This window comes from Puma concolor, chromosome C2 (assembly GCF_028749965.1).
Source record: "Puma concolor isolate L17-30 chromosome C2, mPumCon1.1.hap2, whole genome shotgun sequence".
NCBI lineage: Eukaryota > Metazoa > Chordata > Mammalia > Carnivora > Felidae > Puma > Puma concolor.
In genome coordinates, this window is record NC_141675.1 from 46600332 (window position 1) to 46616358 (window position 16027).

At 36.5% G+C, this 16027-nt stretch overlaps 1 protein-coding gene across 1 annotated transcript in view; it reads left to right on the forward strand.

Moving 5' to 3' along the window:
* The first annotated feature begins 5008 nt into the window (after window positions 1–5008).
* The window catches only part of LOC112849483 (arylacetamide deacetylase-like 2), a 36154-nt gene continuing 25135 nt past the window's right edge, over window positions 5009–16027 (forward strand). The window contains exons 1-2 of the mRNA XM_025913118.2: window positions 5009–6393; window positions 10515–10737. Coding sequence (XP_025768903.2) covers window positions 6187–6393; window positions 10515–10737 — 430 coding nt within the window. The 5' untranslated portion in view covers window positions 5009–6186. The remainder of the gene's footprint in view (window positions 6394–10514; window positions 10738–16027) is intronic.

The window sequence follows — 16027 nt, forward strand, 5'->3', positions numbered from 1 at the left end:
ATTTTCGAGGCTCATTTTACACATTTTATGAAAGGGATCTTGGATTAGCCATTCATCCCAGATCCCTGGTTTTCCTTTAATATTTGATATATTTTAATGGTGGTGATATTTGAATACCACAATCTGAGCAGTAGGGTTATTCAGCAGGCAAAACTAGGAATTTTTACAAATACCTATTTTAAAAGAAAAAATAATTCTTGATATCCTTGATAATAATTGCAGTTTGTTATTTCCATCTCAAATTCAAGACCATAGGGTTTTTACTTGATCTCTTTAGTATCACTTCCCTTTTTTTCCACACTGACAACCCAAGAATCTAGGCACTTGGGGAAACATATATATGAGAGAATAAAGACATCCCACAATTTTTTTTAATGTTTATTTTGAGAGAGAGAGAAAAGGAGTTTTAGCGGAGGAGGGGCAGAGTGAGAGGGAGAGAAAGAATCCCAAGCAAGCTCAGCGCTGTCAGCACAAAGCCCCACATAGGGCTTGAACTCTCAAACTGTGATATCATGACCTGAATGGAAATCAGGAGTCTGGTCCCTAACCAACTAAGCCATCCAGACACCCCTGTCCCACAATTTCTTACTTGTTTTTACTCACCTTACAAATTTAGTGGTCTTAGAATAACAATATGAACGTCACCACCACTAATTGATGACTAAAAACAGTTAAATTTTTTTTTTCCTCTCTGCTCTTTCTTTTCTTCCTTACTTGATCTGCTTTCACCTTTTGGTGCTATTAGACTACAATGCCCTTACTACTACACCCGCCCCTTTTTAACCATAATTGAACACTGACTCTACAATAACAATATATTTAATAATGTTAAGCAGTATTTAGGTTGTCTCACTATTAATTTTGATTACATGAAGCTCATTCGCTACTAGATTTCTTATGAAACACTCTTGGTACAATACACTGATTTATTATATGTTGAATAATTCCAGATATTAAATTATTTAGTCACATTATTTCTATTAAATATGTTATATATGTATTATATTTTCTCCTGACATGAATAATGATAATTAAGTTCTCATGATAGTCTAATTATTTCCTTCATAAGCCAAGTGACTTTTTGCCTGAACATACAATTTCTTTCCTTTGTTCTTTTCAGTATAGTAACTTACAAGAATATATCTTGCTGTTGGCTATTCTGGTTCAATATTCTCAGGTACACAAAAGCAGTCTCTAATTATGTATTTTCAAGGTTTTGTTTTAATTTTAGGAAAGTTTCTTCAATTATACTTTTTAATATTTTTCTCTTGTTTTAATTTTTTTAATAACTGCAGTTGTCCAACTTGTCATTTCTTTGCCTATCTTTAAATTTGTCACTATCCCTTGAATATCATTTATCTCTTTTATTTTTAAAGAATGTTTTATTTATTTTTTTCTTGAGAGAGAGTGAGAAAGCGGGAGAGAGTGTGAGAGGCAGAGGCAGAGAGAGAATCTCAAGCAAGCTCCACACTGTCAGCACAGAGCTCAACACGGAGCTTGATCTCACAAACCCTGAGATCATGAACTGAGCTGAAATCAAGAGTCGGATGCTTAACTAACTGAGCCACCCAGGCGACCCCTTCTTTTCTTTTTAATATTTAATTTTTTCCTTTTCCACATTGCATTTCTTGATCTAAATGGTTAGTTGTGTTTATTTCTTTCTGTTTCTTCTATTTTAGTTTTCTTGTCTATGTTGTATATTTTGTATGAGACTTGGACTTTCATACTTTTCTTCTTCACCATTTTTTTTAATTTGGTTTTTTGAACTTGTAGAAAGAGACAGTTCAGATATTTTCTTCTAATATCAAGAGTTCCTGCTTCAGTTTTTATGAAGTGTTAAAAAGTAGAGTGTCTTGCTTTCAGATATTTTCTGATTCAGTAGTAACTTCCACTGGCCCCACATGGGAAGTATGGAACTCTTATTATTTTTCAAGATTGTTTTGTCTATTTGGAGCCCCATGCAATTCCATACACATTGAAAGATTGGCTTTTCCACTTATGTGGAAAAGACTGTTGGAATTTTGATGGGAATTGCATTAAATCTATAGATTACTTTGGGTTGTATTGACATTTTAACAATGTTAAGTCTACCTATCCATGAGCATGTTATGTCTTTCTATTTTTTAAACGTATTTTAAAGTTTCTTTCAGCACTGTTTTATAGTTTTCAACATGCAAGCTTCTCACCTCCTTGGTGAGAGTTATTCCTAAGTATGTAAGTCTTTTCATTGCTATTATAAACAGAATTACTTTCCTAACTTCCTTTGTAATTGCTAGTGAACAGCTATATGTTGGTCTAGAACTCTGCAACTTTGCTGAATTATTTTATTAACTCTGGTATCTTTCTTGTGGGTTTACTGGGTTTTCTATACCTCTGATCATGTCAATTGCAGGAGTGCCTGGGTGGCTTAGTCAGTTGAGTGTCTGACTCTTGATTTCAGCTCGGGTCATGATCTCACAGTTTGTGAGTTTGAGCCCCACATCAGGCTCTGCACTGACAGTGTGGGTCCTGCTTTGGGTTCTCTCCCTCTGTCTCTCTCTTTCTTTCTCTCCATTGCTTGCTCTCTCTCAGTCTCAAAATAAACATTTTTAAAAAGACCATGTAAATTGCAAATCAAGATAGCTTTGTCTCTTCCTTTCCAATTTGGATGGGCTTTTCTTTTCTTATCTGGTAGCTCTACCTAGAACTTCCAGTATAGTGTCAAGTAATAGAGGTGAAGCAGGATCCTTGTCTTGTCCCTGACCTATTTATGTTTTATTTGTAATGCCTAACTGGCATAATACATTGATGTTAATGTTGTTTGTGGTTTCTCTTAGTCTGCTATAAAAAAACAAACAGGGGCGCCTCGGTGGCGCAGTCGGTTAAGCGTCCGACTTCAGCCAGGTCACGATCTCACGGTCCGTGAGTTCAAGCCCCGCATCAGGCTCTGGGCTGATGGCTCAGAGCCTGGAACCTGTTTCTGATTCTGTGTCTCCCTCTCTCTCTCTGCCCCTCCCCTGTTCATGCTCTGTCTCTCTCTGTCCCAAAAATAAATAAACGTTGAAAAAAAAATAAATAAATAAAATAAACAAACAAACAAAACCAAACTGTAGACTGAGTAGCTAAAAGACAAACATGTATTTCTGAGTATTCTGGAGTTAGAAAAGCCCAAGATCAATGTTCAGCAGATTTGCTGTTTGGTGAGGGACTGCTTCCTGGTTCACAGACAGCCATCTCCTTGTTGTGTCCTCACTGGCAAAAGGGGCAAAGGAGCTGCCTGAAGTCTCTTTTATAAAGGCACCATCCCACTCATGAGGGATCTACTTTCACGACATATAATCAGCTCCCCAGAGGTCACTTCCTAATACAATCACTTTGATCATTAAATTTTCAGCATATAAATTTTGGGGGAACAGAAACATTCAGTCTATAACAGGGTTTAAAGAAATATTTGTACATACCATTAAGAGAGATTCATGCCTACTATGTAAATTCAGTTTGGTGTTACTGGGACTATGGCAAAAGTCTACACTTCTTTAGGAGGGTGTAAAGAAAGGGAAATTGATCAATCCTATCTGTCAGGGATCACAAAAAGCATCATAGAAGTGACTGCCTTGAGTATTCAAAGCAGGAAAAGTGTTTGATAAGCAGGTATGAGCAGAGAGAACTTGAGAAGCTTTTTCTAGGAAAAGAGATACGACAAAAGCTCCAGAGGGCTTATATGGCTTGTTGCTATAGGATAACTTTCAGTAGTTGAAGTTGACCTGGATTGTAGGATCAAAGGAGAGACTCTGTGAAGATGACTAGAAACATACAATGTGCTACGGAAAAAATTGGATTTTATCTTGGAGGAAATGGGAAAAATATAAAGATGTTTGAGATTGTCCAATCTGCATAGAATTGAGATGTTACTCCACAGATGTTAGTTGACTGATTATAATATTGTGTGGTGGAAACCTGTGGGGAAACTAAGCACACTTTGCTGTCAACTGAGTGCATGGTGTTTTTGTAATCTCACAAGCCAAAGGCCAAAAAATGCCAAAAGAAACTATCGTATGCAAAAAACACTACCTTTCTTTCATTTAGAGAGTAAAATAAAATGAAGATTAAAGACAGACCTAGTATGATGCTGTTGACAGCTCTTTAAAGTAGGAAAAGACCCACAGCCATTGAATCTTGGAGGAGATGGTATTAGTTTTATTCCTTCTTCATGTTGTGCATCTGATATGTTCTCCTTCCATACTGAACAATGGTGACCCAAGGGACTTGCAAAATTGTGAAAGTTAGAGATCTTTAGAAACCTAGGGCTGAATCTAAGGAACTGCAAAGTGAAATAAATTTGGGAGGCATTTTCTCCTTTTCTTCACCCCTCTCTCTAGCTCTTCAGATGCTTTTAACATTTGACTACAGTCAGAGATCTAAAGCCCCCCTATAACCTCACTACATAGATCTGGGTCTTCTTGGAGGATCCCATACTCTTAAGTTACCTCTTTTCTTTGATGTCAGCAATAATAAAATAATACTAGTAATATTACACAGGTAATATTTCTTGATTGCTTACTATGTGTTAGGCAAACTGTGTGATCAAAGTAATTCAGTCATTACATCAGATACCTCTGTTCATCTTTCCAAATATGAGAAAAAACCACGTCATGACAATAACAGGTAATATTTCTTGATTGCTTACTATGTGTTAGGCAAACTGCCATGATCAAAGTAATTCAGTCATTACATCAGATGCCTCTGCTCATTTTTCAAAATATGAGAAAAAACCACATCAGCTACATTTTATCTGGCTTTTGAAAGATTCTAAACACCTTCTGCATACTTCTTGGCATATGTTACTTTGATTATATCTCCTAACTGCTTCTGATTAGGGCCTTCATGTTCACACAGGTACAGCAAATATTTAGCCTGATAACATTATTTCTGTTTCTTCCCAGTCCCCTTCTGTGAGTGTGTGTGTGTGCATGCATATGTGCATGGGGTGGGGGTGGAGTAGGAGAGACATGTGATGTGAAGGCAGAAACTTTATCTTAACTTTAACTCTATTCTCCTCTCAGTCTTTGTCATCAATGACCACTCCTGATTTTAGTTTTCAAACTTCATTGTTGTCGGTGAACTTGAGATTTCCCCCTTCCCAATATTCGTAAGCATTAATTAATCACTTAACTTGTTTATACATTAATTTATTAAAAATATGTATTTAACAATTGAATGTGATCAAAGAGTTACATAATTAGGGTAGGTCTGTTAGTACCAGTTTCTCCAGGAAATTTCCAGTTTAAATGCATTATTAATAGTGAAAGCACTTTTTATAGCGTTGTAGTTTGAAAAACAAATAATATTCCTAAATTACTCCTGGGGGATTCAGGGGAACTGCAATGTAAATGAACAAAAATAAAAATTGTAGTAATAAAGTTTAGGAGAGACTTTGAAGTTAATACTTATGCTTTCAAGAGGTCCAGTATATACTTAAATTAGACTCCTGATTGAATTTAATTCTATCACTAAAATTTACTTTCTTTAAGTCCCAATCTCTGGGAATGAGCTTGAGAATTGTGGATTTATTGATTTATGACTGTTCTTTTAATTCCTAGGGCCTAACAGATCAGACAGAAAATCTCCAGTGCCTTACATCTCTAAAGAACATTGAAATGATCAGCTTTATGGACAGGAGCTTCTCAGGCTATCTTAGGTTGCAGCAAGCGTAAGTCCAATATTTGCGCTCGTGGTTGCCTGCCACACTAGCCTCCTTGGTGTAGATTGATTTTAAAGATTTACCAGTTAACCATTAGAATAAAGTCACTATACAATCACTTAAAAAAGTGTTTCCTGAGATACTTATACCGAGCCTTGTTGTACTTCAGACTATTAAAGTTCCAACTTGATGAATAATGTCATGTGGAAAAGTCCCCACACCTCTTATCTTTTAGCTCAAATTTTGGTCCAGCACAACAAGCAACAGAGTTAGTAATCCATGCTAATTTCATGAGCCAGGATCTTGATGACATATTAGCCAGTTTTTTTTTAAAACCTCTTCTTACAAAATGCTGCAACCAACCAATCACAAAATTGGATTTTGTGGCTTATTAAGAATTCTCATCTAGGCTCTGACTCACACCTATGGTGCTTTAGGAAGATGACGGCGTCACAGGGTGAAGAAACACTGTGGGAGTTGCTTAATAATAATTAAGGCTTGAACTAATGTTTTGCAGTATCTGTCTCAGAATCTCTTTTTCTCAGCACTGTGAAGAGACTGGAGAAAGGGATATTATGGGGTTCAAAGCTCTCTGTTTGGGTCTGTTTTGTGCTCTCTGTGCTTCTTACATTTATATCACCATTCCAGGCAACATTGAAGAATACTGGAAAGTAATAGCCTTATTTACAGTTGCTAAAACCTGTACATTTATGGTAAGATTAACATTTTTTCTTATGGATATTGGGATGCCTTGTTGACTAAAAATCAGTGCTTTTGAACTTTTTAGAAATTACTGTTTTGAAATAACCATTGCTTCTTTGTTAGAAAAAATTAATTACACAAAATTAACTTAAGTTATAAAACCAGCTATATCTACATCTTTGCAAACAGTGGGACAGAATTCTTGCTTCTAAGGAGTTTGTATCCAGATGTAAAGTTTGTGTATACTGTGATATGCATAAGTGGTATTCTTGACAGGAAAGCTTTGAAGCTTACTTGATACCTTACATTTGAGTTATATTTAATGTATTTGAGTTTCCAGTTATATTTTACTTATATATAAGTGATACTTATCAACATTATTGAGACTTGTGCCTATTTGTTGTTAATTTACGGCTCTCAGTATTTCATTGGTTTCCACTGCTTATCTTTTTTTTAATTTTTTAAGGTTTATTCATGTTTTAGAGACAGAGCATGAGTGGGGGAGGGGTAGAGAGAGAGGGAGACACAGAATCCAAAGCAGGCTCCAGACTCTGAGCTGTCAGCACAGAGCCCGATGCAGGGCTCGAACCCACGAACTGTGAAATCATGACCTGAGCTAAAGTCGTACACTGAACCAACTGAGCCAACCAGGTGCCACTCCATTGCTTATCTTTAATCAAAATTTCTAGATTTCAGAGATTGTCTGACTTGAAATATGCAGGGTCGATTATGAATTCAAGCAAAAACAGCTCTTGGTAAGGGAGAGATATGGTTAGAATAGCATTTTTCAGCTCTTAGAATACACAGGTTTTCAGTAATGTATACTTCTCTGAATCCCCACCACCTTCCGACTATTTGGACCAGTTTACAGAGGAGGAAAAGAAGTTCAGAGGATCTCACACAGCTAGAAAGCGACCACTTCAAAATTTGAAGCCACAAATGCCTCATTCCAAAACTTGTACTCTTTCTGCCAAACCAAGTGGCTCCCAGAAAGGTCATTTGATGATGGAAACAGTAAGAAGCTGAAAGGAGAAGACAAAGCAGCAGCAAATGATTAGAGAAGAGAGAACAATCTATGATATAAGGAGAGGCTGTCCCATGGTACTTTGCACAGCAGACAGTGGTTCTGTGAAAACACAACCGTCTCCTGTCTGCATCTGCTGAGTCCTGCTATTTCTCTCCCTGATCACTTCTAGCGGCTGACCTTAAGCATAACTGCCTCTTTCTCCAATGCTCCTACTCCTTGATTTAACGTAACATGAAAGAAGATGTGGGGAAACAAGTGCCGACTCCATAGTCTTTTCCTTTTTCAGCTACAAATTATTCCCACCGTTGTCCATCTATAACACAATTATGCACTTTATAGATTTCACGTTGTATATGGATTGTTCTTTATTTTTACAAAGATGCTAAGAAGAGCACCCATGTATTTACTTGCAAGATTATTCTAGTAAAATTAACAGTCCTTGGCTGTTCTCAAAAAAAAAATTATTCTTGTCAGTACTGAATTTTGTAACTCAAAGTTGAGATACCAGAAGATAGATTACTGTATCATAGGAAATGGAAGTGAAAAGTAAAGTTTTTGAGGAAGTAATCTTGATAAATAAAATGCATTGCTATGGAGTCATATGTTAACTTGGAAGGCTGAGTTTGGTAAAAGAAAGCATGTCCAATCTTCTAAACTTTCCTAATCCTCCATTGTACATTTTTAACCTATAAAATGGGGATATTAATCATAAATACTTTAGAGGATTGCTCTGAGAATTACAGATAATGTATGGTAGAACAGCACAAAATAATCTCTAAGGTGATACTTTTGTTATTCAAAAATACTTACCAGCTCAAAAACAAAATGTCTGAGAAATGAGAAAAAAAAGCAATTCACTTTTTAAAATTCGCTTCACTAAATGAAAAATTAGCTTAATTTACCCATTTCCCAAAATCTTGCCTTAAAGGACACTCTACCTGATTATATTCAGTTAGCATGAAATTACTTAAGAATTTTTAGTAGTAAAGAATACTTAAATAAGGCAAGATTCATTAAATACGTACATGTAGTAGGCACTCCTCTATGTACATGAGAAGTCCTAACTCACTTAGATCATACAACAGCCCACTGAGGGATTTGTTGTTATTATTATGATTACAATTGTATAGATAAAAAAATTGAGGTAGAGCGTAATTTGCTTCAGATCATATACTCAGTAAGTGATGGTATAAGTGGTTGGTCTGGAAAAATGAGTGCAGATTTGGCTTTGACCTTTACTGGCTGCAACTTAGGGCTTCTGCATGCTTCCTCATTGTTAAAGTATAGGAATTAGACATTCTCTAAGACCCTGTAATACCATACTCTGAAATAATTATAGGAATGTGTTTGATGTACTATTGACCATGTATTTTTAAGTTTTTTTCTTTTGGGTAAACTGCCCAGTGACATGTCACGAATTTCCTAGAAAAGTTATCAGAAATAACAGGGAGATTTTTTTTTCAGTGCTATCAAATATGGGATTTGAGAGATGGGGGTTGGGTGCTAGGACACAGCTATTTAAAGTTGAAAACAGGGCATTAAACAAAAACAAAAATAAACTATTGGGACCTCATCAAGATAAAAAGCTTCTGCACAATGAAGGAAACAATCAGCAAAACTAAAAGGCAAACTACAGAATGGAAGAAGATATTTGGAAATAACATATCAGACAATGGGTTAATATGAAATACCTATAAAGAATGTGTCAAACTCAACACCCAAAAAACAAATAATCCAGTGAAGAAATGGACAGAAGACATGAACAAAGACTATTCCAAAGATGACATCCATATGGCTTACAGACACATGAAAAGATGGTCAACATCACTCATCATCAGGGAAATACAAATCAAAACCACAACAAGATACCACCTCACCCCTGTCAGAATGGCTAAAACTAACAACTAAGGAGACAACAGATGTTGGCAAGAAGGCGGAGAAGGAGGAAGACTTTTGCACTGTTGGTGGGAATGCAAACTGGTGCAGCTACTATGGAAACCAATGTGGAGGTTCCTCAAAAAATTAAAAATAGAGCTACCCTACAATCCAGCAATTGCCCTACTAGGCATTTATCCAAAGGATACAAAGATACTGATTTGATGGGGCATATGGACTCCAGTGTTCATAGCAGCAATAGTGACAATAGCCAAATTATGAAAAGGCTCAAATGTCCATCAACTGATGAATGCATAAAGAAAATATGGTGTGTATGTATGTGTGTATGGGTATGTGTGTGTGTATATATACATATACCCATACCCATACACACACACACACACACACACACACACACACACACACACACACACACAAATTGGAATACTACTCAGTGACGAAAAAGAATGAAATCTTGCATTTGCAACAATATGGATAGAGATAGAATATATTTTGCTAAGCAAAATAAGTCAGGCAGAGAAAGACAAATACCATATGATTTCATTCATGTGAAATTTAACAAATGCAACAGATGAACATAGGGGAAGGAAAGGAAAAATAAGAACAGAGGGAGAAAAACCATAAGAGACTCTTAAATACAGAGAACAGACTGGGGGTTGTTCGAGGGGAGGTAATTGGAAGTATGGGTTAAATGGGTGATGGGCACTAAGGAGGGCACTTGTTGGGCTGAGCACTGGGTGTTATATGTAAGTGATGAATCACTGGGTTCAACTCCTGAAACCAATACTACACTGAATGTTAACTAAATTGGATTAAAGTAAATAAATAAAAAGCATTAAAAAGAAAAAAAAAAGATAACCAGGGCATTAAATAACTGTTAGTGTGAGCATAAGAGAACTTTTAAAATTTTGGATTAGATAAAATGAACAATAAAGAAGAAAAATATGACAGCATTCCTATAAAACAAAAAGAAAAGAAAAGATGTTATAAGACCTGGAAATTTTCCAGGTACGAATTTACAATTATAAAATAACTTCCAGTTAATTGACAGCTTTTGAATGACCCAGTTACTAATAAAATACAGGATACTTTAGATTTTCAAAGGCAAAAAAGTATGGAATAAAGTCTATACAGTATTACTTGGAAATAAATATTACAAATTTGGTGTAATATAAGATGAAAATGTTCAATTTTGTTTTGCTTTTACAGGATATGTGTTTTGAAAACTTAGGTATTATGAAACATGGGGACTTAATTTCCATGATATTCAGTCTGGACTATACACAGCCACTCTCAGATGAAAATGTCACAGTGACCGATACAATATTTGTTGATACTCCAGTACGTTTGTACTTGCCAAAGAGAAAGTCAGAAATCCGAAGACCAGCTGTCATCTATATTCATGGTGGTGGTTTTTGCTTTGGAAGTTTCAGTAAGTTTATCACATAAGGAAAAAACTATAACTGGCAATATGTTTTTGGTATAAGAAATATTTAATATAAATATACATACTTATATGTATAATAGGGATAAGTATAGCTATAAATATTAGATATTGAACAGACGTAGACATATGTTTGGAGAAAAATAGGCAGACCATTATTTCTGTTTTTGTTTTGCTTGGTTTTGATAAGCTCTTTCTTCTCAGCTTCCATATTGAATCAGCTCATATCAAATGAAAATAAGACATGAAGGAGTCAATTAGTACAACTTCTTTTCTGTGACATTAGAATATATTCAGGAGCAGAAACGTTGAAGTGATATGGATGTTGTAAACAGTAAATCGGAATCACATGTTGTTGGTTGCTACAAGATCAAGTTTGTAAATACCAATAACAATAATGCTAACAGTTAGTAAAGCTTAGAATGATAGCTAGTCTCAATTCTTTTAAAGGAAAACACAAAATAGACATAGGTTACATTAAACTCCTTCTTATGAAGTCTAATTTCCCCGTTCATTTCTGGCTATGATTTAAGAGGAATAGGTAGAAGATTCAAACCAAAAACATGAATAAATTTTCCATCATGAAAGCTTTGGAAAACTCTTTGATAGAATGGTGCTGGTATATCAGGAGGAGACAACATTCTATTTAATTAAACAAATGAAGAGAATGGAGGAAAGATAAACAGGTAAGAAGTGATTTTTTTTAACCTTTTGCTCTAAGCCTCATTGGGTTCTAAATAGTGAGAACCTTATAAAAATATGTGCATATAAGAAGCTACACTTCACCAAACAAAAGTTATGAGGATTAGTCACAGAGAAAATTGGCATGGAAAATTGATGAGGCACAAACACTCAGATGAATATACAAAAGGCCAAAACAGTTAGACTGAAATTTTGGCTTTCCAGATTTCTCCTTCCTAGCTTTCTGACAACTAACAAATTAGAAATAATATATAGTCAGTAAAATTTCATAGTGACTTGTCAAAAGAAAAATTATTTACGTGATTTAAATATAGATTAGAGAGTTTAGTTGGCCAGGCTCACTTGAAAATCATTTGATGACCCCACAGGTCCTCACTTGAAGAAGGATGATGGGATTTGGGTTTGGGTTTTGGTTAGGATAAGCTGGGAAAAATTGAGTCCTTGTAATTCCAGCTCAGGAGGCAATATTCAACTTTAACCAAAACTCGTGGGTGGGGCTTGGTCCCTGTGTTCATGTCCCTTGGTTGGTTGGTTGGTAGATTCCTGAAAACCATCCCAATAGTCACTATTGAATTTACGATCATCCTTACAAGTATAGGATGATAGCTTGCCTCCAAGACAATAATTAGTGAAAACAATTCTGCTTTTTTTTTTAATTTATGTATTTTGAGAAAGAGAGAGAATGCAGTAGGGGTAGAGGGAGAGAGAGAATCCCAGGTAGGCTCTGAGTTGTGAGCACAGAGCACAACATAAGGCTCAAAGTCATGATCCATGAGATCATGACCTGAGCTGAAATCAAGAGTGGGACACTTAACTGACTGAGCCACCCAGGCAGCCCAGTCAAAGCAATTCTAGGAGCAGGTAATAGGATGCGGTAAAGATCAAGACTCTTGGAAAGATGTGATTCATAGGTGAATTTTATAACATCCAGGGAAGCAGGTATTCTGAATGTCCTTCAGGAAGTCCTCATAAAGATTGCTTTCTTTCTCAAAGATTTTTAAAGATTCTGGAAAGTGAATTCTAAAGCACACACTGTGACAAGGAAGGGAAGGACAGTCATGTCGTACTTCTAGTAATGTATGAAGCCCTAAGACAGTGCTTCTCAAATTTTAGTGTCTCAGCATGACCTAGTAGACTTGTTAAAAACTGTTGGGCCTGGCCTACAGAATTTGTGATTCAACAAGTAATGGTGGGGACCGATGATTTGCATTTCAAATTAATTTCCAGTTGCTGTTGATGATACTGATCCAGGCACTACACTATGCTTGACTGCTTGTGGAGATCAATGACCTGTGCCCTGCGGTGTCTCAGAAATCCTGTCCCATGTATCTGAGTTCTATCTCTCATTCGTGTGTCACTCACAGCCTGTTTGACTCTAGGCCTCCCAGTGCCTCCCACTCAGCTAGAGAGCAAGCTTGTTGCTATTTCAGAGGAAAGAGGGTATGAAGGATTGTATGCCCTCACATTTCGAACGCTGTGTCCTTGGCTCAATCCCCCCTTCTGTAAGTTTGTTATCCACCATATCCATCCTTGACTCACTTCTTTCTAATATTCTCACAGGAATATCAGACAAAATCTGTAGACAAAATCACTCTTTCTCCCTTTGCTCCATATCATATATCTCTTTCCTTCTTATTTGGCTTCATCAGTGTATCTCCACGAATACTCTGTTTTTTGCTTTTTAACTTTGAAAAACCTGTTATGCTCATTTTTATCTTGAAAAAATATTTTTCCACTTGGCCATGAATTCCTCTGTCTCATTAGTCCCTTTGATTTCCCTTTCCTTCTCAGACCAATTTCTATACACTGTAGGTTCTAGGCCTTCCCTATTTCCTTCTTTACCCACCTTTAATTAATTCCTCAATCTCTCTACTCTAGTGCATTTGATGAATACTAGTCTCTTCTCCTCTTTGACATTCTCACTGCTGTTCCTTTTTCTTTCTATGACAAAGTATCTCCTAGATTTCCTCTGTTATTCATTGTTTTCTCATCTCCCTCCCTCTCTCATTTAAAAACAAACCAAGCAAACAAAATAACAGGTTTCCCATACTTACTCTTCATGAATATTCTTGTCCCCCAGAATTCTCTCCCTATCTTTGGGATTTGACTGTACATACTCTCTTTTCCAATCCCTGATCTTCTCCAAATACCCACATGCTGCTGACATCCCGTCCTGAATCTGCTTCTCTGACACTATTCCTGAGTCCTGATTCCACACATACACCTATCACTTAGACATTACAACTGGACAAACCACAGACATCTCAAGCTCCACATGACCGAGTATAATTTATTGTCTTGTGTCCAAATGGCCTCAGAAGAAACAAACAAAAGAACCACTATCGATCTAAAGCAACATTGAATGCTCTCAGTAAATAGCACTTATGATCAATTAATTATAGTTCCTTAGCACTTACATCTAATTACCATATCCCATTCATTGTACTTCTGAACATTTTGACTTCATTAACACAATTTAGTACTTCGTCATCTTTTACAGATAATCTTCCCTGATGTCTCTGCCTTTTCCCTGCTCAACCTTATTTCATCTTCTACACTTAGTATACTGGATCTTTCTAACATGCAAGTCTGATTATATGATTTCTTTGTCTAAACTCTTCACTTTTATCACTTAATAAATTTAAATCCATTAGCATAGTGTTCAGATTTCCAGGTTCTTACATATTTAACTTGCCAATGCTCTCATTCATAATTTTGTTTCAATCATGCTGAACTTAATATTTAGTTCCCCACCGACCTGTGTATTCTTATTTCTATCTCTGCCTGTGCTTTTCTAGTATGTTCTTCCCATCTTACTGCTAGAAGACTCTTGGTCACCCTTTTATATTTAAGTAAAGTATCATTTTGTGGTGTGTGTGTGTGTGTGTGTGTGTGTGTGTACTTTTCCTTGGCTCTAAAAGACTTTAGTAATGTTTCCATGTGTCCATTGCACCTTGTGTTTACCTGCTGGCAGCAATCCTTGTTTTATTTTAGAATCGTGTTGCATGTTTGGGTTAGCCTGTCTCCAGGAAGTGGGATCACCACTGAGCATCTAGCTAATAAGCACATTCCTTATAATGAAGGTTAAACAGATAAATGTCTTCTGGAAAAAATATACTGAATTACTGAAAGGAACTTGTGTTGTTGTTGTTCTAGAGGGATTCTTAGTCGAAATGCTTTCACAGTATTTCTTTTTTTTTTAATTTTTAATTTCATTTTTTTACTTTATATCCAAATGAGTTAGCATATAGTGCAACAGTGATTTCATGAGTAGATTCCTTAATGCCTCTTGCCCATTTAGGCCATCCCCCCTCCCACAACCCCTCTAGTAACCCTCTATTTGTTCTCCATATTTAAGAGTCTCTTATGTTTTGTCCCCCTTCCTGTTTTTTAATTTTTTTTTACATTTATTTATTTTTGATAGAGACAGAGCACGTGTTGGGGAGGGGCAGAAAGAGAAGGAGACACAGCATCTGAGGCAGGCTCCAGGCTCCAAGCTGTCAGCACAGAGCCAGACGTGAGACTCGAACTCACAAACTGTGAAATCATGATCTGGCCGAATTTGGATGCTTAACCAACTGAGCCACCCGGGTGCCCCTGTCCCCCTCCCTATTTTTATATTATTTTTGTTTCCCTTCCCTTATGTTCATCTGTTTTGTATCTTAAAGTCCTCATATGAGTGAAGTCGTATGATATTTGCCTTTCTCTGACTGACTAATTTTGCTCAGCACAATACCTTCCAGTTCCATCCACGTTGTTGCAAATGGCAAGACTTCATTCTTTTTGATTGCTGAGTAATACTCCATTGTATGTATGTATGTATGTATGTATGTATGTATGTATATGTGTGTGTGTGTATATATATATATATATATATACACACACCACATCTTTATCCATTCATTCATCGACGGTCATTTGGGCTCTTTCTATACTTTGGTTCTTGTTGATAGTACTGCTATAAACATTGGGGTGCATGTATCCCTTCAAAACAGCACACCTGTATCCCTTGGATAAATACCTAGTAGTGCAATTACTGGGTTGTAGGGTAGTTCTATTTTTAATCTTTTGATAAACCTCCATACTGTTTTCCAGAGTGGCTGCAGCAGCTTGCATTCCCACCAGCAGTGCAAAAGAGATCCTTTTTCTTCGCATCCTCGCCAACAGCTGTTGTTGCCAGAGTTGTTAATGTTAGTCATTCTGACAGGTGTGAGGTGGTATCTCATTGTGGTTTTGATCTGTATTTCCTTGATTATGAGTGATGTGGAGCATCTTCTCATGTGTCTGTTAACCATCTGGATGTCTTTTTTTTTTTTTTAATTTTTTTAATGTTTATTTTTGAGAGACAGAAAGAGACAGAGTGCAAATGGGGGAGGGGCAGAGAGAGAAGGAGACACAGAATCTGAAGCAGCCTCCAGACTCTGAGCTGTCAGCACAGAGCCTGATGCGGGACCTGAACTCACAGACTCTGAGATCTTGACCTGAGCCAAGTTGGATGCTTTAACTGACTGAGCCACCCAAGCACCCCAGAACTGGATTTCTTTTGAAAAGTGTCTGTACATGTCTTTTGCCCATT